Source organism: Schistocerca piceifrons, chromosome X (assembly GCF_021461385.2).
Source record: "Schistocerca piceifrons isolate TAMUIC-IGC-003096 chromosome X, iqSchPice1.1, whole genome shotgun sequence".
In the NCBI taxonomy this organism is placed as follows: Eukaryota; Metazoa; Arthropoda; class Insecta; order Orthoptera; family Acrididae; genus Schistocerca; species Schistocerca piceifrons.
This window is the reverse complement of record NC_060149.1, coordinates 750,058,064-750,084,093: the sequence shown is the minus strand read 5'-3', so window position 1 is coordinate 750,084,093 and position 26,030 is coordinate 750,058,064. Positions and strand designations below refer to the sequence as shown.

Sequence of the window (26,030 nt, the reverse complement as noted above, 5' to 3'; positions counted from 1 at the left end):
TGTAGATTAAAACTGAAGAAACTGCAAAAAGGTGGGAATTTAAGGAGATGGGACCTGGATAAACTAAAAGAACCAGAGGTTGTACAGAGATTCAGGGAGAGCATAAGGGAGCAATTGACAGGAATGGGGGAAATAAATACAGTAGAAGAAGAATGGGTAGCTTTGAGGGATGAAGTAGTGAAGGCAACAGAGGATCAAGTAGGTAAAAAGACGAGGGCTAGTAGAAATCCTTGGGTAACAGAAGAAATATTGAATTTAATTGATGAAAGGAGAAAATATAAAAATGCAGTAAGTGAAACAGGCAAAAAGGAATACAAACGTCTCAAAAATGAGATCGACAGGAAGTGCAAAATGGCTAAGCAGGGATGGCTAGAGGACAAATGTAAGGATGTAGAGGCCTATCTCACTAGGGGTAAGATAGATACCGCCTACAGGAAAATTAAAGAGACCTTTGGAGATAAGAGAACGACTTGTATGAATATCAAGAGCTCAGATGGAAACCCAGTTCTAAGCAAAGAAGGGAAAGCAGAAAGGTGGAAGGAGTATACAGAGGGTCTATACAAGGGCGATGTACTTGAGGACAATATTATGGAAATGGAAGAGGATGTAGATGAAGATGAAATGGGAGATACGATACTGCGTGAAGAGTTTGACAGAGCACTGAAAGACCTGAGTCGAAACAAGGCCCCCGGAGTAGACAATATTCCATTGGAACTACTGACTGCCGTGGGAGAGCCAGTCCTGACAAAACTCTACCATCTGGTGAGCAAGATGTATGAAACAGGCGAAATACCCTCAGACTTCAAGAAGAATATAATAATTCCAATCCCAAAGAAAGCACGTGTTGACAGATGTGAAAATTACCGAACTATCAGCTTAATAAGTCACATCTGCAAAATACTAACACGAATTCTTTACAGACGAATGGAAAAACTAGTAGAAGCCAACCTCGGGGAAGATCAGTTTGGATTCCGTAGAAACACTGGAACACGTGAGGCAATACTGACCTTACGACTTATCTTAGAAGAAAGATTAAGGAAAAGCAAACCTACGTTTCTAGCATTTGTAGACTTAGAGAAAGCTTTTGACAATGTTGACTGGAATACTCTCTTTCAAATTCTAAAGGTGGCAGGGGTAAAATACAGGGAGCGAAAGGCTATTTACAATTTGTACAGAAACCAGATGGCAGTTATAAGAGTCGAGGGACATGAAAGGGAAGCAGTGGTTGGGAAGGGAGTAAGACAGGGTTGTAGCCTCTCCCCGATGTTGTTCAATCTGTATATTGAGCAAGCAGTAAAGGAAACAAAAGAAAAATTCGGGGTAGGTATTAAAATTCATGGAGAAGAAATAAAAACTTTGAGGTTCGCCGATGACATTGTAATTCTGTCAGAGACAGTAAAGGACTTGGAAGAGCAGTTGAATGGAATGGACAGTGTCTTGAAAGGAGGATATAAGATGAACATCAACAAAAGCAAAACGAGGATAATGGAATGTAGTCTAATTAAGTTGGATGATGCTGAGGGAATTAGATTAGGAAATGAGGCACTTAAAGTAGTAAAGGAGTTTTGCTATTTGGGGAGCAAAATAACTGATGATGGTCGAAGTAGAGAGGATATAAAATGTAGGCTGGCAATGGCAAGGAAAGCATTTCTGAAGAAGAGAAATTTGTTAACATCCAGTATTGATTTAAGTGTCAGGAAGTCATTTCTGAAAGTATTCGTATGGAGTGTAGCCATGTATGGAAGTGAAACATGGACGATAAATAGTTTGGACAAGAAGAGAATAGAAGCTTTCGAAATGTGGTGCTACAGAAGAATGCTGAAGATTAGATGGGTAGATCACATAACTAATGAGGAGGTATTGAATAGGATTGGGGAGGAGAGAAGTTTGTGGCACAACTTGACCAGAAGAAGGGATCGGTTGATAGGACATGTTCTGAGGCATCAAGGGATCACCAATTTAGTATTGGAGGGCAGCGTGGAGGGTAAAAATCGTAGAGGGAGACCAAGAGATGAATACACTAAGCAGATTCAGAAGGATGTAGGTTGCAGTAGGTACTGGGAGATGAAAAAGCTTGCACAGGATACAGTAGCATGGAGAGCTGCATCAAACCAGTCTCGGGACTGAAGACCACAACAACAACAACATCATACAAGTCATATAGGTTAAATACAATCTTCTGCAAGTGTAATGAAGTCTAATTTTAACAAAATGCGTTTCACTTTTCTTTTAAAGAATCTACGGTGGTCACTGTAACAATATAGTTTTTCTTATAATTCTGGTTTGTTAGGAGCATGAAGAGTTCTCATGCCATAGCTTACTACTATAAACAGTATTAATAATTATCATTACTCATGTTTTTGTTTTGTTTCTTATGCCATTCTTCACAGTCTTCTGCATATATGTGGTTGATTTTAGCATGCAGAACTTTTCACTAACGCTAACTATATTCCCATTTTTGTATTGTGAAGAACCACTGCCATCTCACCATTTTGTGCACTTTGTTTTGATGTTTGGAATGCGTTTGGATTTTGTTTAGTTTTAGTGGTAAGAAAAGTGGCTGCTGTTTCTCTCAGTGTGATAGAGGGTGTTGATATAGCCTTGTTTATATGATACTGTTTTGTGGTAACTAGGGGGGTTAATCTTTATCTACTACATTTTTTATTATTTTGAATAACGTTTGGTTACTGATGTTTGTTTGGTAATTTATTACATGTTTCTTTTCTATTATTGCCTTTTTGGATTTGGAAGTTCTCTTGTTGAGTTTGGAGATGTTTCTTATTTCTGTATCTGACAATTTTCTTGTCTAAAATGGCAAATGAAAAAATTTCAGCAGTCTAAATTTCTAGTTTTATTTCACTTTTTCTACCAGTTTTAGCATTATATTATGCCATCTTCAGACTCCCTATCCAATGTGTAGGAAGAATCCTACATTTTATACAATTAAAATAGGGGTCAGCATACAGCTGGTGGTATCCATATATTTCTTTTAACAAAGTAATCCCTTCGATCATCATCTGCAAGCTAATGTGCAAACTTCGTTTTTGTAAATTATTGCTTCACTATGGTACAGGTGCGTGATGTAGAGTGGGCAGTCTGCAGGCGATGATTGAATGGATCACATTGTTAAAAGATGTCTACAGATACAGACTTTATGCTGGCCTCTATTTTGATTTTAAAAGAGGTGGGATTCTTCCTACACATTGGTCTGGGGGTCTGAAGATAGCATAATGTAACTCTGAAACTGGTGACAAATGTAAACAAACATAAAGTAAGACAGAAAATTTAGACCGATGAAGGTGTTTTGATTTGACATTTTATATTGAATAGCCAAGGTCCCGCAACCGTCCAGTATAAAGGTAGACTTACAGAGATTTTCATGTCTGTTTCTGTTGTGGTGGGGTGGTGTTTTTCTTGTCAGATGTGTTCTGCAAATGTTGAATGCCTGGTGCCATATGTCCAAGCTATTTTATGTTTTTTATGCCAATACCTTATTACAATCAGCAGACCTGCAGCAGAACTTTTGAAATAAGGTATAAAGAACATAAAAGAGCATGGAAATATGGCACCAGTCAACGTATTACTGCAGTTTCTTCATAACAACAACTTCGAAGTGATTTCTCATTTTCCTTGCTCACCTGGCCTGGCAACTAGTGACTTTTGGCTGATTCAATTGATGAAAGACACTCTCTATGGTTGTACATTCACTAGCCATGCTCCTTTTCCAGAGGTCAAACCAGACTCCTAAGGAAGTGTTTGTAGGCACATGGAAAAATTGCATTGATGTGAAAAATGTATATAGCTGCAGGGAGATTATGTCGAGAAGTCACAAACGCTTCACCTTTTTTGCATGATTAGTTTGTGAGAAAAAAAATCAGAGGTGTTATAACTTGAACAAACTTCATAGCCAATGTCACTACTTGTCCATCAAGTAGCTCCTCAATTGGCCTCACATGAGCTGAGTGCATCCCGCTTGCCACCAGCATTTGGCAGGCCCACACGGTGACCCATCCAAGTGCCAGCAAAGCACGACAGAAGGACGATCTGATGGGAACCAGTGTTACCACTGTGGCAAGGTTGTTGGCATTATAACTTGAAAGCACTTCATTTATCTTTCAAATACCCAGATGATAACAACAGACCCTTACAAAAACCTTCTGAAATGAGTGAAGGAATAACTTACAACTGCCTCATTTAATGTCTTATTTTTAGACCAAACGGAAATGAGATAGAGCACTGCTGACTGCTACCTTCATATATTCACCATGGGTTTGCAGTTATTTCTCAGTATTTCTTCAAAATGAAAAATGTTATCTGATCATGTTTTTTAATATGGATAAAGAACTAGTAGGCTCTTACAAAGCTACGTTTAAAAACCACAGACTGGAAAATTCTGGTAGAATGTGAATAATCTACAAATAAAGAAGTTGTTGTTGTTGTGGTCTTCAGTCCTGAGACTGGTTTGATGCAGCTCTCCATGCTACTCTATCCTGCGCAAGCTTCTTCATCTCCCAGTACCTACTGCAACCTACATCCTTCTGAATCTGCTTGGTGTATTCATCTCTTGGTCTCCCTCTACGATTTTTACCCTCCACGCTGCCCTCCAATACTAAATTGGTGATCCCTTGATGCCTCAGAACATGTCCTACCAACTGATCCCTTCTTCTAGTCAAGTTGTGCCACAAACTTCTCTTCTCCCCAATCCTATTCAACACCTCCTCATTAGTTACGTGATCTACCCATCTAATCTTCAGCATTCTTCTGTAGCACCACATTTCAAAAGCTTATATTCTCTTCTTGTCTAAACTATTTATCATCCATGTTTCACTTCCATACATGGATTCACTCCATACAAATACTTTCAGAAACGACTTCCTGACACTTAAATTTATACTCGATGTTAACAAATTTCTCTTCTTCAGAAATGCTTTCCTTGCCATTGCCAGTCTACATTTTATATCCTCTCTACTTCGACCATCATCAGTTATTTTGCTCCCCAAATAGCAAAACTCCTTTACTACTTTAAGTGTCTCATTTCCTAATCTAATACCCTCAACATCACCCGACTTAATTTGACTACATTCCATTATCCTCGTTTTGCTTTTGTTGATGTTTATCTTATATCCTCCCTTCAAGACACTATCCATTCTGCTCAACTGCTCTTCCAAGTCCTTGCTGTCTCTGACAGAATTAAAATGTCATCGGCGAACCTCAAAGTTTTTATTTCTTCTCCATGAATTTTAATACCTACTCCAAATTTTTCTTTTGTTTCCTTCACTGCTCGCTCAATATACAGATTGAATAACATCGGGGAGAGGCTACAACCCTGTCTCACTCCCTTTCCAACCACTGCTTCCCTTTCATGCCCCTCGACTCTTATAACTGCCATCTGCTTTCTGTACAAATTGTAAATAGCCTTTTGCTCCCTGTATTTTACCCCTGCCACCTTCAGAATTTGAAAGAGAGTATTCCAATCAACATTGTCAAAAGCTTTCTCTAAGTCTACAAATGCTAGAAATGTAGGTTTGCCTTTCCTTAATCTAGCTTCTAAGATAAGCTGTACAGTCAGTATTGCCTCACGTGTTCCAATATTCCTACGGAATCCAAACTGATCTTCCCCAAGGTTGGCTTCTACTAGTTTTTCCATTCGTCTGTAAAGAATTCGCATTAGTATTTTGCAGCCGTGACTTATTAAACCGATAGTTCGGTAATTTTCACATCTGTCAACACGTGCTTTCTTTGGGATTGGAATTATTATATTCTTCTTGAAGTCTGAGGGTATTTCACCTGTCTCATACATCTTGCTCACCAGATGGTAGAGTTTTGTCAGGACTTGCTCTCCCAAGGCCGTCAGTAGTTCTAATGGAATGTTGTCTACTCCCGGGGCCTTGTTTCGACTCAGGAAGTTATTCCTCAGTATTTCTTCAAAATGAAAAATGTTATCTGATCATGTTTTTTAATAGGGATGAAGAACTAGTAGGCTCTTACAAAGCTACGTTTAAAAACCATAGACTGGAAAATTCTAGTAGAATGTGAATAATCTACAAATAAAGAACACCACTCACATAATAACAGAAGTGTTGAGTCATTGACACACACACACACACACACACACACACACACACACACGCACACACGCACACACGCACACACGCGCGCGCACGCGTGCGCGCTGACTGCAGTCTGGCAGCTGAAGCCACACTCTTTCCATTGAAAGCTGAGTGTCTGCTCATTATACAATACCATCCAGTATTGTAGGTTTGAATTACCTTCCGCCATCACCCCATCAGGGTTATGAATATCTCTTGTCAGTACTGACATGAGAAATATCCACTCCACTGTCATTTGCAGCACCTATCAGCCATCGACCTAGAGGTTGTCAACAGTTCATGCAACACTATGCTGACTAAACTTACTGAAGGTCACAATAGCCACCTCAGCTGCCAACTCTGTCCATCACATAGATTCCAAGAGAATACTAATTTGCAAATTAGTGTGTTTTTGTTGTTTAAAACTTTGATGTTCATGATAAACTAAGCAGCACATCTTGACTGGAGGAATTTTTCATTTGTATTTCTTCTCATATGAGTACTTAATTTATGACATATTGTATAAAATACTGAGCTTATTCTCATTAATGATGCTACACCATATTTGCTAGTAGTATGGATATATGCAAAAATACAACTAAACTCAGAGACTGTTTTGGGTGTAGAAATTTAACTGTAACTAACCTGTCCTGGTTGGGTGTGAATGTGAGTGAATGCATATTCACGGCTGACTGAGAATGGACTGCTGACAACAGTGCGGCTTGTGGGGACCACATCAACTGCTGCTGAGCTGACAGGAGGTGATGGACTCAGTGCATTTCCCTGGACTGGTGTGCGGCCATCTCTTGGAGAACCTTCTGCTATTGGTGGGGTCCCAGACGATGGTGGGGAGCTCGCTGAAGTCACTGTCAGCTCACCTGGAGGCATCACATCTCCATACACTCAAAAATGTTATCAGATAATGTATTTTGATGATAAAGTAAGAGAATTAATTTAAAATGGACCGTGACTGGTCTTCTTTTAGAAACCCATTGTATTGAAGAAAGTGTTATTACAGTAACACTAATAGATACTATGAACCTCTTCTTCGACTTTCCTTAATTTATTTTGAAAAAATAGACAAGCAATGATTTAGTCTTCTCTTTCAAATCCTGTATGGCTCGGATGTTAATAGTTAGGCTAGTAGCAGCACTTACTCACAAGTGCAATATCTTTGGAAGGCATTCAGTTATTATCAAAAATTGCAATTTAGAGGTACTGAAGAGATAATATTTATCTGAAGGATAATAGTTATGAGTGAGCAAGAGCAGTTTATTGTGCCACAACCTGGCACTGAATTAGACTGAGATATTTACCAATATGTAAATTTGCTGGCTAATGATACTTCAGTAAATCATAATAGGTGACTTTAAGATAACTCCAACACTACACTTTTTCAAAGTGTGTATTGAGTTAAATCAAATGGGCTTAAAAATAAGACAAATGTAATTCAGTTAAGCACAATGAATAGTCCTCATTAGTCACTTTATATCAGAGTTAATATTTTTCCTTCTCATTTGCCAATACAACACACAACACAGTGGCTGATAAAAGGAAATTACAAAATAAATGGGAAATGTTGTGCAATGATAGCAGCTATTTTGATGTAGTCTTTATCACAGATATACACAATAACAGATTTTACTACCTATAAGAACTTATAAATAGTTCGGAATACAAACTGTATGTTGTAAAGGCTATACATTTCTTTGGTACATCTTCCTAATTAAAATCTTTCACATTTTATTGCAAGCTGTAAATACTATGTAACATTGACATTTTCCTTATCACTCCAGCTGTTGATATATGCAGACTTTCCTGAATTATAATGTGCACTGCAGACCACTCTCATCAGATTACCACATGCTGACACTAAAAATATTTATTTAAAAACATTTGTGAACAGCATGGAACAGCCTGATGACATTTTTCTCATGAACCAACATCATCTACTCTTTGAAATGGTATCTGCAGCTCTGAATGTGATGGTTTCTCTAATCCAGAAACAAATATGTTTCAAATAACCAACACTCCATTCAGAGTGATGCACATAAATTAGAAAGAAGTGGCATATTATGATGATAAATATTCTAACAAGAATATGCAGACACAAGTAAGACGGTGTCTGTAAGGATGGAAAGAGGCTAGATAAATTGAAAAATCAGGTTTTGTAAAATTAGGTAAATAACTGCATTGAGGAAAGGTATGAAGTAGTGTGTTGCCTAAGATTTAGATTACATTATCTACAGCAAAACTTTTTTGGTTAAAATATTTTATAATTAGATAAAACCATGATTATTTGCCAGTGGTTGTTTGGATTCATATAATCATATTTTGTTCTTGAGAACATCAGCTCTATAAATCAGCAGTAATAGAAGTTAGAGTAATGAGGGTTCAAGAAAGCTACATATATTTCCATATAAATGACCACTAAGAGGTCACAAAAGAGAGAAACAGAGTGTTACAGTTACAATTAGGGATACAATCTTCAAAACAATGATAGCACTATATGACACAGAAAAATATTAATGGGTTTATTCTATAGCCACAAAAGTTATCCTTCTTCATGGCATTCATACAGTATCTATATTATACAGAAAGCCCTTCAAAATTGGAGAAGCAGAAACTAAATTTTCTGTTTCATGTCAATAACTAATTATTAATACATTTTTAAATACAGGTAAGTGTTGAAAATCAAAGTAAAATAATTTTATGTTGTCACTATTTGGAATAACTAGCTAAAGTACAGACACTGAGACAGAAAACATCAGTACCTATTAATATAAAAGTAGGTTCACCAGCAATTAAAATGGAAACACAGAAGTGGAAAAGTTACAAATGCAAAGGGGGTAGGGTTCCCTCACATTAAAGTATCAAAAATGAACAGCAGAGAGTGAAATGACTTATTAACCTGCACCTATACCTTTAAAGGAAGTTGAATATTTCGCCAAAAGCACTATGCACTGAAAAGGTGCCCAGCTACTGAAATATATAATTCAGGAGGAGCTGAAAACATGTCTCCTCATTAGAAGCACTTTACTTACAGTTTCCAGGATGGAGCAACTTATCTTGGTTACAGGCTACAGCTGTTCAATAAATGTGTTACTAATGACACACATGTGATTAAGGGAAATGTCAGTAACCATAACTTACAAGAAAAAGTGCAGAAATAATGCACTGTTATTAGTCATTACTAATATGCACAGTTAAAACAGTTCATTGTGCTATAGGAGTAATGTTTGTGGCAGAAAAAACAGCAGCTGATACACCTACATCTAATGTTCTACTAATTGATATCACAGTAATGATGAAAGTCCTGTATATTTTTTTCAATTGAAATGAAAGTAGGATCAAGAAATAGCCATATTGATAGTCATGGTACCACTTGAAATATGTATATAAATTTATAACATATCATGGAATGCACAAATCTCAATGAAACGAAACCAATCAATGCTCTTTAATGCAAGATGTATGATGTATACAGTGTAAATCTACTGAACACATTCACTATAAAATTTTGTATATACATATATAAAAAGATGTTAAAAAGTGGAATGAACCTGATGAAATACATTACATTTAATTTTTAGTTACATATGGTGTCTTATTGGGTATGTGTTAAATGCAGGGACATAAATAATTTTAAAACCATTATTAGTAGCTAAATATTTATTAAAAATATAATTTGAGCAATTTATTTTGTTTATTTGTTCCATAACATGTCCTTTAAGTGTACTATTTTTAATCTAATTTAGTTTGTCACCTAATATTAAACAATACAGTGCCACTTCCGGACATTTATGCGCTGCAGAAAATAAAAAACTGAATAAGCTCATAATAAAATGATTAAAAATTAGGATTTTATATAATAAAAGTGTTAATTCTGAATGAAATGGGTTTGGGAAGGGGACTCACAAACAGAATTTGTCAGATTTCTGGCTACAGAACCTTGAAACATGGAACAAGACTGGATTAATAAAGGAAAAAAAACTATGATTTTTAAATATATGGATATATTTCATCACAAAATTTACACAGCATTACATAACATATAGATATACATATACATTAAAGGTGAACTAAGATAATTATCCAGTGCAAAAATGTACTACAAATGTATAGAGTACAAAATCACATACAGTTAGTTGGTTAGTTAGTTAGTACCACAGTAACTGAATATGAAAATCTTTATATTTCAGCTCAGAAACATTTTCATAGCAGGATCATTCTTTCACAATGATCACAAACTGCACATTAAAACTGTTGCAAGACTGCTGATAACATCTGAACTAAGATGAAAATTTTCGTCTTCAGCTACTTTCCATACAGCTGAAATTCACTGTTTTGAGGTTCCTATTAACATACATATGATACTCACATCTGTATCACCACTTCTTCTATAATTTTCACTGTGTTCATATTTCAACATATGATTTATTATTAGGTTTGTTGTCAATATTTCCATTTCATGAAGGCCTATTTACAGTGTAAGTTTTATCATTGTTGTTGTAAATACGTAGATAACTTCAGGTCAGCAGTTATCTTAAAAGTTTGTTTTGTATTTCATTTCTGGGTAGCCTGTATTATATTTCTCTATTAATGTTACTGTGATAATTTTCTTGGGAAGCTAATGTCTTCAGTAAATCAGTCATTCCAAGTTACCTATAATGGCTATATTAATTTCGAGCATAGACCTACTCAGACATAACATTAGGGGAACGACCATCATTTTCTCTGTGCATGCTGTAGGTTTGGATGTAATGGAGGATTATTATTTGTGAAAAGTTTGGATACAGCCTAACTAATCTCTTCTATTTCATATTTCATAGTTCTGTTTCTGTTTCATAGTTATATTTCACATTTAAGGTTTCCATATGTAATAAGTTATCCATAATGGTTATGTTAAGATTATATATAAAACTAGTCAAACTTAGGAGTATGGGGATATGTTGAAGGTTTGGATATATTGGAGGATTATACGGTAATTTCTGACAGGCTTGATTACAGTATTGTTCATTTGTTTTATAATAATACAAGTTCTTGTTTGTAAAATGAACATCTGCAAGACCAACAAAGTCTATTATACAAAATAATTGGAGGAAATTGTATATACATCTGCAAAAGTGGACCCTATTACTTTTGTTTGAAAATATGGAAAAGAGGACAGTTAGATACCATGAGTACATGGGGGAAAAAATAAAGTAATTTATGAAATACTACAGCTCCACAGTTTGGTGGAAAACAAATTAAATAAATCTCTTTTGAGTTAAGCTTTTAATTGAATTAATATTTTAAAATATGCAAGGATTTTTGCACAAAGCAAAAACATAATAACAACAGATGACTGAACTCATTAAAACTGAAACAATGACTTATATGGTCAAATCTTGATAACAGTACAAAAACTGCCAATAAAACACAATACTGCACAGCTACATTGAATACACATTCTAGAAAGTAAATAAATATCACAGTTTTTTTCAATTTGACTCTGTAAATACAGCAGAAGAAAAACTGACAGATACTAATATATTGGGAAAACTGTGGACATGGTAGATTGATGACATGGGCAGTAATGGTTTGCTAATGTGAGTCAAGAGTAGAGTTTTAGTCAGAAAGACAATGAGGAGCACTTAAGTACACAACAAATGAGAAATATTATATGGACTGTGTATAATCAGACCCATCTTATGAATTAAAAATCCAAGACATTTTTTGAACTTTGGGTACTATTAAATTGTAGTTATACGCAACTGTTGTAAAAAGTAATCACAGTTTCCTATCTCTGACCTGTCTGAATTACACCTAGAAGGTGCACATTGCCTTTAAAGTGTGTATTTATGTTCAATCAAGTCCCCACAGTGTAGCATTATGCTTACAATGGCAGTGACAGAGCAGCAGCTGAGTTATTCCCTCAATTAACACTACATTTCGTTTCATTGTTTAAAGTAACAAACATATTAAGAAGATTGTGATATGGTGGATTGTTTGCTGTTTAAGATAGCAAATATACAAGTGTATAATGGGCTTATGGGTAGAAGACCCAATATTTGTTTTATATGTTTTTATGGTATAATTATGATTTTTTCTGCAGTTTTACAAAACCATTATTGAAGTATTGTAGGACTGCTAATGATGCCCAGACCAGGGCAAATAAATATTCCATAAGTGAACTGAAATACATTTTCACTACTTCGTTCTGAAATAGCCAAAAAATCATTATCTGTTAATAAATGAAACAGGTATGTTGCATCCAGATGCTAGGTTATGGTGCAAATATTCTGAATAGCACACCTTCATTTATTTAATCTATGGGAATTCTATGGCCTTTGTTCACTGCATGTGCATGAAATGTGTGGTTTCTATTCAAAATACATACACACAGTAATTCCATTTATTTTTAATCTGGGGTGCAAATGTCACCCATCACATATATTATTACTCCATGCAAGGGTCCTGCACATTCCTTGATTATAACTTGATCAAAAATGTGTTGTTTCACACTTCTCTAAGCTGTTTCCTGGTTGTTTTATGCCGGAGAATTACACAAAAGTCTGTAACTACTTTTGCACCAGTACTGATATTTGCAGTCTGAAATCACATTTAGGAATATGTATACATGAATGAAAAGAATAAATTAACTGGCATATGTGTAGTGTGTAGAACACTATTCAACTGAATTTAAGTAACATGTTGACTCATTATTCACAGTATTAAGTCCCAATCTTTTAGCTGGTGAAGTTGATTATGATTTATAGTGGAGAGATTCCAGAATATATGAAATGTACATGATATATTCATTATAGTCAGCTTTTATATAATATTGCTCTTTGACTTGAGAATTTGTCAACAATGTCTGCCCACAAGTTGTTTCACTAAACCAGAGGGCTCTTGGTATTCATTAGTCCTTGGTGCGCTATGAGTATTAACTTTCCCTGTCACTTCATTTGAAATGGTGCCTCAGATAAAAAATATATCATTTAGGTCTGTCTCATGGTTTCTTTAAATCACATCCCTCATGTCTTGATTACAGGTGTCTAAGTTTTGTCAATTCATTCCACCTGAAAAATTCATGGAAAGAGTAAAAGAAAATTAAAATGACATTTCTTGCAAAAATTTCTAGTAGGTACATTATGTTTTAAAATTCTAGAGAAAATTATTCTCTTCATAACTTTAATATAACGCATAAAATAATAAACAAAACATTAGTGACTCTTAAACTCTCAGGATACATTAAAATTTTATACAGAAAAAAGTATTAGGTAGAAGATACTTCTGAAATACTGGATATATTTCACAGAATAAATCAGCACAATGGTTTCAAATGTATAAAACTGCAAAACTGATTTCAGAAAAGCTACAATGTATAACAAATCAATTTAGCTGATTAATGACCTGACAAAATTGTATCACTGCATGCAAACAAAATTATATCACTGCATGAAAGAAGTTATAAGAATGTATTCTCAGGTAGGTAATTTAACTAAGTAGTCTTCAATTCTGGATTTCTTTTAGAGAGAAAATGTTGTCCAACAGCAAGCAACTTGTTGCAAAACTATAATATTTTTAATGGTTTCTACAGTAAAGAAATTCACATAGATAAAAAAGTGTTAGAAAATTTTTGTTAAAAGGGCTGTTTCTACATTTCGCAGAGGGATTCAATGCAGTTCTACTGATATTCTGCTATGTCACTATTGACACATTTTCTTATAAAGTAATCAAAAGAGCAATGTATAAAAGATGAGCTGATTTTCTGAACAAAAATAAAATAATCACTAATTATCAGAATGGGTTTAGGAAGAACAGATCAACAGAACCAGCAGTCTTTCATTTCATGAGAGTGGTCCTAACTGCGTCAGATACAAATTCTTATATTTATACAAGGCATTTGATCTAATCAAGCATAACTTACTGCTTATGAAACTACATTGAAATGTGGTCTGGGGATTAACCTACAATTTGTTCTACTCCTATCTCTCCTAGAAACAGAGAATACAAAGACACGGAATACCTTTCAAGTACAAAAATTTAGATATGGGAGTGCCCAGGGTTCTGAGTTAAGTCCTCTTTTATTCCTGGTATATATCAGTGATTTATCAAGCCACTTGATGAGAGCAAATGCATTTTTATTTGCCAATGACAACATTATTTTAATGGAAGGACGCACTAAGGACGACATTCAGCAGAAAGTCTCTATGACAGTAAATGAGGCCAGAGAGTGGTTTGGAGATAATACGTTGGATGTAAATTAGTAAAAATGGTATAGATGAATTTCAGTAATAACAGAGTTTAAGTTAAAAGCATCATGAGAGTTCAGTTAGAGAATTGCAATATTACACAAGTTGCACATGCCAAATTTTTTGGCAATTGGATGGATGAACACTTGAGATGAGAAAATCATCTAGAATTTTTGAATAAAACAGCTATGTAAATGATGATGTTTACTAAGAATGCTATGGGACAGTTGTAGCACTGAGCTTTGTTGTGAGCCTATTATGCATATATGAACAGCTTGTTTAGATATGGTGTGATCTTCTGCGGAAACAAAGGTACAGCAAAACGTATTTTCAAACTTAAAAGTGACAAAGCCATTTCCAATATTCTACTTCAGCCATCGCCATATCATAGCAAAAGGCCAGCTTGGGTGGGCCCATTGGTTGGAGTATTTCACACATACAAGCCCCCCCCCCCCCCTTCCCCTGTCCCCCAGTGAACCCTGCTGTCTCTCCCTTTCTTGCCCTCGTGGCTGCTCATCTACACAATGTTCAGGGGCTGCTGGCTTGGACCCATAGCTAGAGTCTTATTAAGGAGATGCTATGCCCCTTGCAGAACTGCCTAAGCTGCCCCCCCCCCCCTCCTCCCCACCCCAGAAAAACTATCTTTTTTCTACACAGATATAGGAAATTTCATAATTTGTAATGTAGGTTTCATAAAAATGAAGTGTTATTGAAAAATGTTATTTGAATGAGCTATTTGGGTGAAAAATTATACACACAACAAATTGTATGTACCACTGTAGATATAAACTACAAATTTTACAACATTTCCTAAAGGATTGAAAGTAAAACAAAATCTATGTTTATTGTTTGCGGCGGCTACTGTACAATGATTTTATCATGATGTACAATGAAGAACGAAACTGTTAACAACATATGAGTCACTAACAGGAACTAAAAAAAACACAAAAAGGGCTATATTTAACTGTTGAGAACACCTTCATTTCCAGGAATTGTGTTCTTACTGTAATTTTACTGTCCATTTCCTCACTTTGAGCACAGCAAATGCACTGATATGTCACTGAAGTCAAATTTAGGGACAGTGTTGTATTCCATCAACAAGAAAGCTGAACATGACAGTCTGTCTCTAGATCTACATCCTCATCTACATAGATACTCTGGATGCCACCGTACAGTGCATGGCAGAGGGTACAATGTACCACTATGAGTCAATTCCTTTCCAATTCCACTTGCAACTAGAGCAAGGAAAAAAAGACTTCTATATGCCTCCATATGAGCCCTAATTTCTTGAATCTTATCTTTGTGATCCTTATGTGCAATGTATGTTGGCAGCAATGGAATTGTTCAGCAGTCAGCTTCAAATGCTGGCTCTGCAATTTTTTTCAATAGCATTTCTCAAAAAGAACACTGTATTCCCTTCAGGGATACCCATTTGAATTCCTGAAGCACCTCCGTAATACTTCCATGTTGTTCAAACCTACTGGTAACAAATCTAGCTGCCCACCTCTGAATTGCTCCAATGTCTTCCTTCAATTTGACCCAGTAGGGATCCCAAACACTTCAGCAGTACTCAAGAATAGGTCACACCAGTGTCCTATATGCAGTCTCCATTACAGGTAAACCATTCTTTCCTAAAATTCTCCCAATAAACTGAAGTTGACCATTTGCCTTTAATACCACAGTTCTCACATTCTCATTCCATTTCATATCGCTTTGCAACATTACATAGACATATTTAAATGACTTGATTGTGTCAAGCAGGAAATTAGTAATGCTGTAACTAAACATTAAAGGTTTGTTCTCCCTACTCAATCACATTAACTTGGATTTTTCCACATTTAGAGCTAGCTGCCATTTATCACACCAACTACAAATTTTGTCTAAGCAGTCTTGGATCTTTCTACAGTCACTCAACTTTGACACCTTACCTTCCACCACAGTAACATCAGCAAACAACCACAGACTGCTGCCAACCCTGTTGCCAAATCATTTATGTATGTAGAGAACAACATAAACTCTACTGTAAGTAGTTTATCATCACATTTAATTTGCCAAAAATGTATTGAAATTGTCATAAACATCCTCAAAGCTATTTTAATGCATGGATAAGCATCTCATAATCCATACATCGAAACCAAATTCAAAATATCCACATGGAAATCTGTGTCATTGTTCTTCATCAGCTCTTGCTACTGAAATTTGAAGGCAGCTACGTCATTAACCCACTCTGCTATATCAATAGTTCTGTTATATTTGGCACATATTTTTTTGGCTACATATTTTTCAAAATTACATATGTAGCTCTCATTTAATGCTTTCCTGGCAGGTAATTTAAATGAGATGAAATGGTGTGTTATACATGAGATCTATTTCCCATTCTCTTAATATTCTATCCTTGAAGCAGTCTAGCTTAAACAGATCAACTCCAGTCGTCAGTTGGCAGAAATCGGTATGAATAGGAAGTCTTTGGTCAAACAGCATATTATTTGCTTCAAGACCCTGTGGCCAATCTTTGAGATCCTACAAGCCAGTGGAAAAGTACCAGTAAAATCTACATTGCTGAATATGAGCTATCTGTAGGTAGCTGCTGTATGAATTAAGTGCTCTGTTGACACATAACCCAAGTCTCACATGTTCAGTCCTGCATTCCCCCCATTATCATTCATCAATGGGAAATGTTGCAAACATCAAAGAGGTCCATCACAGTACTGTTCCATATTCTGGAGTTCTGTGATTGAAACTCGAATATTCTTACAATAATTTTAAAATTAATAAGGTAGATTGTTTGTTAAAAAAGCCATTTAATTTATAAGTATGGAAGAGAAGCTAGAAATCAAGCAGTTGGGTGTACATCAACCAACTACAGTATTACAAACATGACACACACACAAATTGGGTTCAGTTCTGTATGTACTTTATTATTAGCTCAGTAATTTGTGGATTAGGCCTATATTTAATACTGTATAATTACCATATTTACTATTTTTCTACTGTTTTGAGCAGTGTGACATAAATGAAGGTTATGTAACAAACAATTCAGAGGAATTCTGTTATAAAACTTATTGACTTTTTATCTAGGCCCCACCAATGTAAATGAGCACCAGCCGCCACTGCACCCAGATATTTAAACAATGTAATTGTGTCAAGCAGCAGACTAATAATGCTATATTTGAATACCACGAGTTTGTTTTAAATGCTCATCTGTACTAACTTATATTTAGGTACATTTATACCTAGCTGCCATTCTTCATACCAACTAAAAATTTTGTCTAAATACTCCAAGAGTCAGTCAATGATGACACTTTCCCATATACCACAGAATCATCAGCAAAAAGCTGCAGATTGCTGCTCATCATCTACACCACATCATTTACCTATATAGATAATAACAGTGGTCCTATCACATTTCCCTCAAGCAGTCCTGACAATATCCTTGTCTCTGATGAACACTTGCCAATGTGGACAATGTACTGGGTTGTGCTACTTAAGAAGCCTTTGAGCCACTCACACATCTGGGAACCTATTACATATGCTCATAACTTTGTTAGTAGCCTGCAGTGGGGCACCATGTCAAATGTTTTTCAAAAGTTTGGAATAATAGAATCTGAGAAGATAACCTACAGTTCTCTGGGGTATAGTAGGTTTTTGTGTCACCTATAATATTTTGTTCCTGTAGCACATGTCTGAAAACTGACCAACTCATTTATATAAAAAATGGCAATTCTACAGTCTTGCCCATACCCTCCTTCCCATGAAAAATGTCTGCAGGCACATCTTTAAATAATTTATATGATGACTAATTTAATATAATGATACTTCAGGGCTTATATGTGTAAGACTGTGTGTGTGTGTGTGTGTGTGTGTGTGTGTGTGTGTGTGTGTGTGTGTGTGTGCGCGAATGCACACACTTTCTGAAATCATACCAAAAGTTTTCAACATTGAACAAAGAGGTTCATAACTACGGAACAAGAAACAAAGGTGACTTGCAGAGAGACACACATACACAAAACACTTTTAGCAAAAAAGTGTACTTTACCTACCCAAAATACTTTTTGATGCTTTGCCTGTTACAATAAATAAAACCGAAGAATTTAATAACTTCCAAGTAGAAAACACACTTTTTAATAACATGTAAAATTAAGGAAAGGCAACTACTCACTTCCAGCAGGTCGATGCACGGAGCACAGAAACACCAAGCACTAGTTCTTTTCCTAGCAGCACTACACACATTCATGCTCACAACCACACAGACACTCAAACGTACACTCCAGCGTCCATGGCAAGACTGCTGTGGAAGCCACAGATGTGTGTGTTTCAGTGTCTGTGTGCTTGTGTGTGTACTGTTGTTAGAACAAGAGCTAGTGCTCCAAAGCCTGTGTGAATCATGTGTTTCTGTGCTCCATGCATTGACCTGCTATAGGTTGAGTGGTTGCCTTTTCTTTGTTTATGCAGTACTCCATCCACAAATTTCCATTACTCTTATAATTTTTAATAACATATAGCTTCTAAAATATTGAAAAAAAAACTGGTTTGAACTGAGTTGAATTACAATGAACTTTTACTTTTTCATAGATCCAGGATCAAAACTAATCTTTCTTGCAAATGTTACTTCACTTTATACTGATACAACATCTTAAAATCAGGAAGCATTTTTGGATATGGGTATTGTTCCAGGCTGTGAATCCTGACAGATTATTAACAGCATGAAATGGACCCAGTACACAGCTACATAATTTGGAACTTATGAAGGTTAAAAGAAATATGTTGAGGTGCACATTTAAATGAACAATATTTCTTAAGGATTTAACAACTTTTACATTCTGATGAAGTCATTAAAGTAATAAACAATTTCTCATATGTTGACAACTAGCTTTAACCAACCACACATAACTATTACTACCAGCTCTGTAGTATTTTCTCAAATTTCCAAGAAGTCATTCATCAATACCAGAGCATAAAAAATTATTTTTGAGGGCTCCAGCTCTTTATTGTAAAAGAAAGATGTTTAATGCTCACACAATAATTAATCAAATTCAATCAGTTTATGTAGCTGGACTGTTCAAGACATAGGATGATCTCTTTCCACTCATATTTTAACACAATATTCTTCACACTAATGAAGCACAAAATGAGGTGGGAATCCAAGACGGAAAACAAAGCTTTTTCACTTTCACTACCTTTATTCTTAACACATCTCAAAATTGTTTTGAGCTTTAAGTTGAATATTTCCAATAAAGGTTATTCTGGATCAAACAACATTTTATTTATGTTAAAGTTTTTATTTTTTAAAATCTTCATAATATTAGCGAAAAAGGAAAAGAAATAATGGACATTTCACAATTTTCACAATCTCTTGGTCAGCTGTATGGTACATAAACTCAACCAACAGTCTAAACCTTTATCCAATTGTTTTACTTGTCATGTCTCAATATTCAGCTCTTTTGAAGAAAAATATTGTCAGCATTCCTGGAGATAGCTACGATCATTTGCTACTCTTACACAATTAGACCGAAACTAGTTCATACTTTAAATCATCAAACACCTTGTGGAGAAAAACATATGCCTAATGATATATTTCACTACTGCATCGGAAACTGAATAACTATAAAACAGCACTTATTAACTGATAACTGTAGTTAATACCAATGGTCTAAGTATAATTTTTTCTTTTAAAAAAAGCAGTGTTTTTCTTCATAATATTCATGTATTATTTTTGATTTAAAATAATCCAAATATCTCTCTCTCTCTCTCTCTCTCTCTGTGTATGTGTGTGTGTGTGTGTGTGTGTGTGTGTGTGTGTGTGTGTGTTTATCCCTCCATTAATAAAGCCAAAGTAATGTGTTAAAAGCTTGCTGTGAAAGACATGAATGCTTTTTCACTGTTTTAGTGAATTCACTCTAACAGTGTCAGAAAGCTAGGACTGAAATGAAAATAAAAATAATAATACAGTTATCAGACAGATGTAGCATGTGTCATGATAGGATAAAAATATCAAAGGTACAACCAACAAATTCACCAAAAATCTGTAGATCACTGAAAATCAGCAGTTGTTCTAGCCACAAAAATGTATATATTACAGTACTGGGACAATATGTGATGGGCTCACCATATGTCACTGATTCATAACACATTTTATGAACTATAGAAATGACATTTTATAGCAAACCATACCCTGCTGTTTACATTACTCTTTAATGTGAAACCGGTTGTGATCAAAGATCATTATCCAGCAAAGTTTGAATGACAGAAACAGACAGAACAGTTTGTTATGCATAATTTTTTTTTTAACACCTAAAATCTACACTTACATAACACATTTGTGGACAACAGTTAGAGAAGAACTCTAAGCTTGATATCTACTTGAATATAGACTTTATTTATACTGAAATATAGAAACAAACATATCAAATTACTCTATTGGCACTTTCAGTGACCTCATCCAGACCTTTGCTTGTGAAGATCATAATGTTTTGCAATTCAAACTAGGGTGTTCTAATTTTATTGGTACAACTACCCTTCCCTTCTTTTCTTTGCCACAATCTCCATAGTTTATGTCCAGAACAGAAAATAGAGGACTGTGTTAAAAAATTCCATTACAGGAACAAGGTTCTGGAACCTCAAATGACATGCAAGATACTAAACCTTTAATCTAACAGAAACCCTTATCTTGCATTCCAGACAGTTAGTAATATATACTAACTAGATAATCTTCTTTAGTAACAAACAGAAAGCCTACAGATAATTCATTTTATAAACATAGTCAATAACAATATTTAAGACATTTATGACCATTTTGAGGATCAAATATTTTCTTTTTAGGAATCAACATGGATTTGGCATACAGGAAGTCTGGTGAAATTCAGTTTCCTTTATTCATTTATGAGATTCATAAGACAGCAGATAATAGAACCCAGGTTGATGCCAATGTTTCTTGATTTCTGTAACACATTTGATACATTTCCACGTTGTTGACTTGTGAACAAAATATAAGCTTTTGGACTACTCGACCAGATTTGTGAGAGGCTTCAGGATTTCCTAGTAGAGCAAACCCAACAGGTCATTTTTAGCATGAAGAAGTTGTCAGATGTGAAAGTAATTTTCATCATTGCCAAGTGGGGTATTATAGGGTCATTCTTATTTACAATGTTCGTAAATGATTTAGTGAATAATATCAAAATCCCCATAAATGTCTGAAGATAATAATTTTGTATAGAGAAAAATCACAACAAGGAAGACTTGTGGAAGACTGATATTTGGTGAAGAGACTGGCAATTGAGCCTAAACATAAATGAATGTAACATGTACATAAATAAGAGAAAGGACCCACTGTTATTTGGTTAACTGAATGATGATCAGTTACCAGAAACAGTAACAATTAAAAAATATCTAGGAAGATGCCCGATACCAATCTAAATTATAACAATTGAATAAAACTTGTTGTAGGAAGTGCAGATGACAGATTGCGATTCATTGGGACAGTCTACAGAAAAGTAATTCCTCTATGAAAGAGAGAGCTAAGAAAACTGTTGTTTGGTCAAATCTAAAGTGTTGTTCATCAGTCTGGGGCTCTTTATTAGGTTGATTTAATGGATAACATAGAGAAGAATCACAGAAACAAAGCCACATATCATCACATTACTGCAGCAAGTGCAGCTCTTCAAACTTCAGGGGTAAACTTACAAGGGAGCTGTTGTGCATCATGCAAAAAGAGTCAGGGAACATAACTATTTTCTGCACATATATCTTGCAATATGTCCACGAGAGGAAAATCTTGAGAAATTTGAGCTCGTGGAGATACTCACTGACAATCATTTTTCCTGCTCACCATTCAAGAATAGCACAGGAAACGCAAAAAATTATAGTTGTGTACATTGTCTCTGCCACAAAATAAAGTGTCTTGTGGAATATAGATGCAGATGAAGTCATAAAAAATGACTAGTACATTTGAGTAAAATAAAAAAAAGTCAGTTTCTAATCCACAATGATATTTAGAGCTGTAAGAAAAGAATATAAATTATTCCATACAAATTATATGTACGTTACTTATTTAGTAGTCAGAGTATACATAACACACAAGACTTTATATCATCAAAAGACATAATACAAGAGACTGTAAAACCCCATAAAATAAAAAAATTACTGAAAAAAAAATTACACACACCTCATAAAGAACACACAAAACAAAGTGTGAAAAACAAGAAAAGCAATAATTTCAGCACAAATATGTACCGAAGTATCTTATGTGAAGGAGACGTTCATCTCTTAACATACGACCACTTAAGGGGAAATGCATAAATTGTCATGACTGGCAGTAAGCATGGGTGTCCACAGAAATTTATTCAAGAAGGGGAAATATTCGAAAATTGCCATTTTTTTATACTGGAAAACTTGAGAAATTCCAGTTGACTATTAAGAAAAATAACCAGCAAGATTGCCTATGATTAATATACCTAAAAGTGAAGCAAGAGGAAATAAAAATAAAAAATGCTTATTAAATTTAGGAACCTTTGCTTACAAAACTTCACAGCTCATCATATTAATGCATTTATTGAACTGTTTTCATGCCTTCCAATTTTTGAAGTTGACTGGTATAATTAACGTTCAATAAAAAGTTTTTAAAGCTGGTTGTTTGGGTAAAGTGTGACCCAGGCCAGCATTCAACAAGATTAATATGACAAATCTCCCAAAACAGTCATAAATTCACTAGTACAATCAACCCTTAACAGCCTAGGATTCAACCAAGATGACCTTTGTCCCCCAGGTTGACACATTGTGCTAAATAACAACTGGACTATTGATTTGGTAGAAGTATGACTATCTATTATGCTGTGTTCCACCCATATGGAAGTTGACAAGGTCCCATTTCTTATATTGAGGATCTTTTTTATTTTAACTTTTCTCACTTTTGCCCCTCTCTTGTAGTGGAGAAAATGGTATTTTCCCTCTCCAATTGATGCATTTTGGTCCATAGATGAGGTGAAAATGAACACAGCAACAGATTGAAAGACCATGATGTTCCGAGCCTGCTACAAGTGCACTATGATTTTATAAATGAATGTGGTATCAGTATGTCACAGTGGGTCTTCCTTAACCACAGGCGAATGGTAAAAAACTTGTGATTAAGTTGTGCAGTAAGAGAAGGGGTCATCTTTGTGGGAATTGAGGATGAATGCTGGGTATGTATACTGCAGCCATGTTAACTTTATTCTGGGAATAGGAGCTGGAATTTGCACACCAGCGTGTTGGAATGGTATCTTTCTACATCCCAACAAATACTGTATGTGGAAGGCACAGAACAGTTTGGGGACTATTTTGGCAATGATCTGTATGATCTGCAAATATTTATTGCCACCTTGAATGCAAGACAATGCCAAAATCACCACCATGTCAAATAATAGGCATATTTTCCTATGAACAGCCTGTGTTAGAATCCTGTACTGAGATTCGAGGGAAGGCAAATGCACCCTCTCGCCTCCCCTTGCGGATGGCTAAGGCAGTAACTAACTAAAAATCTGTTGAAAATGCCTTTAATGTGAGCAGGACTTACTGTGAATGTGGACTCTGAACCAAAGTGCAACTTGGCATTACGCACATTATCAAATTATTGCCAGAGATAGAAGAAGCAATAAGTGATAGAAAAAATCATATGACTGACTGAGATTGAATCCCACACTTTTGTATTTGTGGTCTGGCACTTATATACTGACACATCAAATCATGCTGTTAATTCTCTAAAACAGCATCAGTATAATTCAATAATTAAATCACTGTCAGATCCTATTTTGGATTAATTAAAAGCCTCTACTCAGTAGGTATCTTTTAGGCTGTAACAGAGATACCTCATTGTATACCCCAGTATATCTACACAATATTCTTCTCAGAATTAAGTAGCTGTCTTATTTTTCTCTCATGCATATCAATGAACCACTATATGCTACTGCAAAAAAATCAAAAGTTTCCTTTTTTGTTACATCAGTGGGAAAAATTACTACACTGCATAGAAGATACAGTTAATACAGTATGTGTTTCACAGAAAAACAGGTGATCTGTTAACATTGACAAAACACAATGTGTTCAGTATATAACATGCAAAGTAATTATAATTAGCTTTTTCACAAGAACTAGGCTTAAGTTCTCACAGGACATATGTAGAAACAATCTCATTTTATACTTGTGGAAAAATTCTACCTATGAATACCAAATAGTGAGAAGGTACTTATCACTCTTTCTTTTCACTAGTATTATTTCAGGGGAACTTGCTTATTTTGGATTTGGCACTTAGATTTTTGTATCGTTTTCATTGTTCCTAAAGACTTAATAGAAGTTTTGAGGGGAAAAAGTGCTGTCTAACTGGGGCTAATCTGTTAAGTTATATTTCTTACATTACATACCTGAAGCAGAAAGGACAGAAACGGAATGACAATTATATATGTGAGTAAAACTGCCAACAACTACGCTCAATCTGGACAACCTATTACAAACATGAGCACAAATCTTTCAAGTACGTTTGGTTATGATACAAATCTTCTCATTTGTTTGTCTAATGTGTTACTAGTCTACATTTTGCACATAAAAAAAGTCATAAACTTACACAAATACTTCTCTACAGTTGCAGAGACTGAATTTACTGTCATTGGGACATAGTACTATTCTAGAGGTGGGTATTGGAAAATGAAGTTAGTCCAGTGATACTAGACAACTCAGAAAATACACAAGGAAACAGACTGATTCTCAAGATACTGCAGTCCACAGGCAGCTCTTGAAACTAATGAAGACTAAATGTAGGAAGTTTTATTCCTACATCATTAGAGCTATCTTGTTTCAATTGAAATGACTTTGTTTGTGACCTCACAGCAATGACATGAAAAGAGGTTGCACCCAAATGAAAAAGCAAAAACAGGTAAGCAAATCTAGCACACTTTTCTTCAAGACAAATACTTCTTTAGATGCATTTTCACATAAGTTATACATTGAGGCTTAAGTGAATGTGACATATATTTAGTAAGTAGTATGGAATCTGCATTGCCAACATAACTACATGGTGTAAGACATGTTTTCAATTGTAATTCATTAAGTTACATTGGATCTAGCCAAACTCTTAATGAAAAATGTTCTCATGAACTTGAAGCATTAATTGCATGCCAGCGAGAGAAAATAATTCTTTTGGAATGCCTATTAGTTAGACTAAGAAAAAATAGACAGATCAATGAATTAATTACAAAATTGCATGAAAAAACTAATATTATTTGTGCCATTGATACCTCAACACTGTAGGTCGATTGGATGGTGATTGTAAATCTGGTAAACAGGAACAAATATGGTATCATCACACACACACACACACACACACACACACACACACACACAGATATATATATATATATATATATATATATATATATATATATATATATATATATATATATATATATATATGTGTGTGTGTGTGTGTGTGTGTGTGTGTGTGTGTGTGTGTGTGTGTGTGTGTGTGTGTGTGTGTGTGTAAAGGAAATGAAGCAAACTTATAACATCAGGTCACATAGTGAATGTTGACACACAAGTCATGTAAACATTTTGAATCATAGTAACAAGCCAGACTCAATGGCTGGAACATGGAGGAGAAGCAACACTGAGATTACAAGATATAATTAATTTTAAGTAAATTTTAAATAAATATAAGGTAATTGGGAATAGCAATGCT

General features: G+C 35.1%; 1 protein-coding gene across 7 annotated transcripts in view; it reads right to left on the bottom strand.

Annotated features, from left to right (window-relative positions):
* The window catches only part of LOC124722841 (nuclear factor 1 X-type), a 585,762-nt gene that overhangs the window by 17,703 nt on the left and 542,029 nt on the right, over positions 1 to 26,030 (bottom strand). For 6 of the 7 annotated variants that reach the window (XM_047247961.1, XM_047247963.1, XM_047247965.1 and 3 more), the window contains one exon: positions 6,735 to 6,967. In XM_047247961.1, coding sequence (XP_047103917.1) covers positions 6,735 to 6,967 — 233 coding nt within the window. Of the gene's footprint in view, positions 1 to 6,734; positions 6,968 to 10,131; positions 13,154 to 26,030 lie in introns of those variants that run through there. The other variant, XM_047247967.1, reaches the window with a different exon arrangement.